The sequence below is a fragment of the Neophocaena asiaeorientalis genome, unplaced genomic scaffold (assembly GCF_003031525.2).
Source record: "Neophocaena asiaeorientalis asiaeorientalis breed wild unplaced genomic scaffold, Neophocaena_asiaeorientalis_V1.1 scaffold45, whole genome shotgun sequence".
Lineage (NCBI taxonomy): Eukaryota > Metazoa > Chordata > Mammalia > Artiodactyla > Phocoenidae > Neophocaena > Neophocaena asiaeorientalis.
This window is the reverse complement of record NW_020174642.1, coordinates 12,971,565-12,972,936: the sequence shown is the minus strand read 5'-3', so window position 1 is coordinate 12,972,936 and position 1,372 is coordinate 12,971,565. Positions and strand designations below refer to the sequence as shown.

The 1,372-nt window shown below is 65.5% G+C and overlaps 1 protein-coding gene across 1 annotated transcript in view; it reads right to left on the bottom strand.

Annotated features, from left to right (window-relative positions):
- COL6A1 (collagen type VI alpha 1 chain) overlaps positions 1-1,372 on the bottom strand; it is a 20,194-nt gene that overhangs the window by 3,224 nt on the left and 15,598 nt on the right. The window contains exons 28-31 of the mRNA XM_024758402.1: positions 927-963; positions 732-740; positions 408-541; positions 20-129 (exon numbers count right to left, since the gene is read on the bottom strand). Of these exons, the coding sequence (XP_024614170.1) occupies positions 20-129; positions 408-541; positions 732-740; positions 927-963 (290 nt within the window). The remainder of the gene's footprint in view (positions 1-19; positions 130-407; positions 542-731; positions 741-926; positions 964-1,372) is intronic.

Here is a 1,372-nt window from a genome sequence, read left to right as displayed (position 1 = left end):
TCCGAGCAGCCGCACTCACTCCTTGAGGTCCTGGGCGGTCCTGATGTTGGGGTCCCGCAGGTCCACGTGCTCCTGCATCTGGTTGTGGCTGTACTGCACCACGCCCGCGTGCGACTGCCCGGGCTCAAACTGCACGGGGACGGGAGCCGCGGTCGGGAGCGGCCCCCACCAGGGCCCCTGAGGCGCCCATGCCCCTCCTGGGCCGCCCTTCCACCCACCACCTGTCCCAGGCTGGACTGGCCCCCGGGCCCCCGGGGTGACCCTCATGCTCTGCTGGGCTGGGGGCTTCGGCTTTCGAGAAGCAAAGCGTCCGTCCCATGGCCCCTAGCGCCCGGCCCTTCCACTCTGGTGTCAGGACAGACCCCTCCTGGGAAGCTCCGTCCTCGAGCGAGGCCTGGGCACCGCACCTTGACCAGCTCGTCCCTGCTCAGCCGGTCGATGACCTTGACGATGAAGTCCTTGGAGATCTCGAAGTTCTGCAGGCCGATGCTCTCGGAGCTGTCCAGCACGAACAGGATGTCGATGGGGCCGCACTTGCACTCTGTGGGCGGTGGCGGCTCAGCCTCGGGCCCTCCCGGGACCCCTTCCAGAGCAGGGCAGCCCCGAGGGCCCGGGGGCACTGGGAGAACTCCCGTCCCCCCAGGGCTGCGGGAGTGTGGGCGAGGGGCTCCACCCGCCACAGGGCCAGTCCACTCGAAAGCTAGAAACACCAGCTGAAGAGTGACACTCACCACAGCAAGCTGGGAAGAGGAGAAAGAGGAAATTACGGGGTCGTTTAGACTAAACCCTCCAGCCAGCCCTCCCCGGCCCACCAGGACTCTCGTGGGTGGGCACACGCCTGCCCCCCTGCCTGCCTCACCCCGGCCGGCACCGTGGCAGGATGTTCCTTCTAGTTAGGACAGTTACTCAAAGGTGGAGATACTCACAGCACATTTTCATGATGATGTCCAAAATCTCGCATTCCTGGGGAGGGCGTGAGACACTCCCATGAGACAGAACAGGCCCTGCTGTGACCCCTCCAGGGCTGCCCCAGGCTCTGGGGTGAGGCCAGCCTTCCAGGTCCCCATCAGCTGGGACCACAGAGGGGCTGGGCTGGGCAGGGTGTCTCCCTTCCCATGGTGTGCCCTGCTCTGCCTGTGAGGCCCCTGCCTGCAGGCTTGAGCACCTGATGTGGTCCCTGACATGTGGCCACACGTCCCCCCCGCCGTGGCCATCACATGTTCCTGTGGGGGCAAAGACGTGTCTCCCCGTGGCCATAAGATGTTCATCCTGCGGCCATAATGTGCCCCCCGGCTTCGTATGTTCCCCTATGGCCACCACGTGTCCCCCCAGTGGCCATCGCATGCCCCCCATGGCCATAATGTGCCTCTAT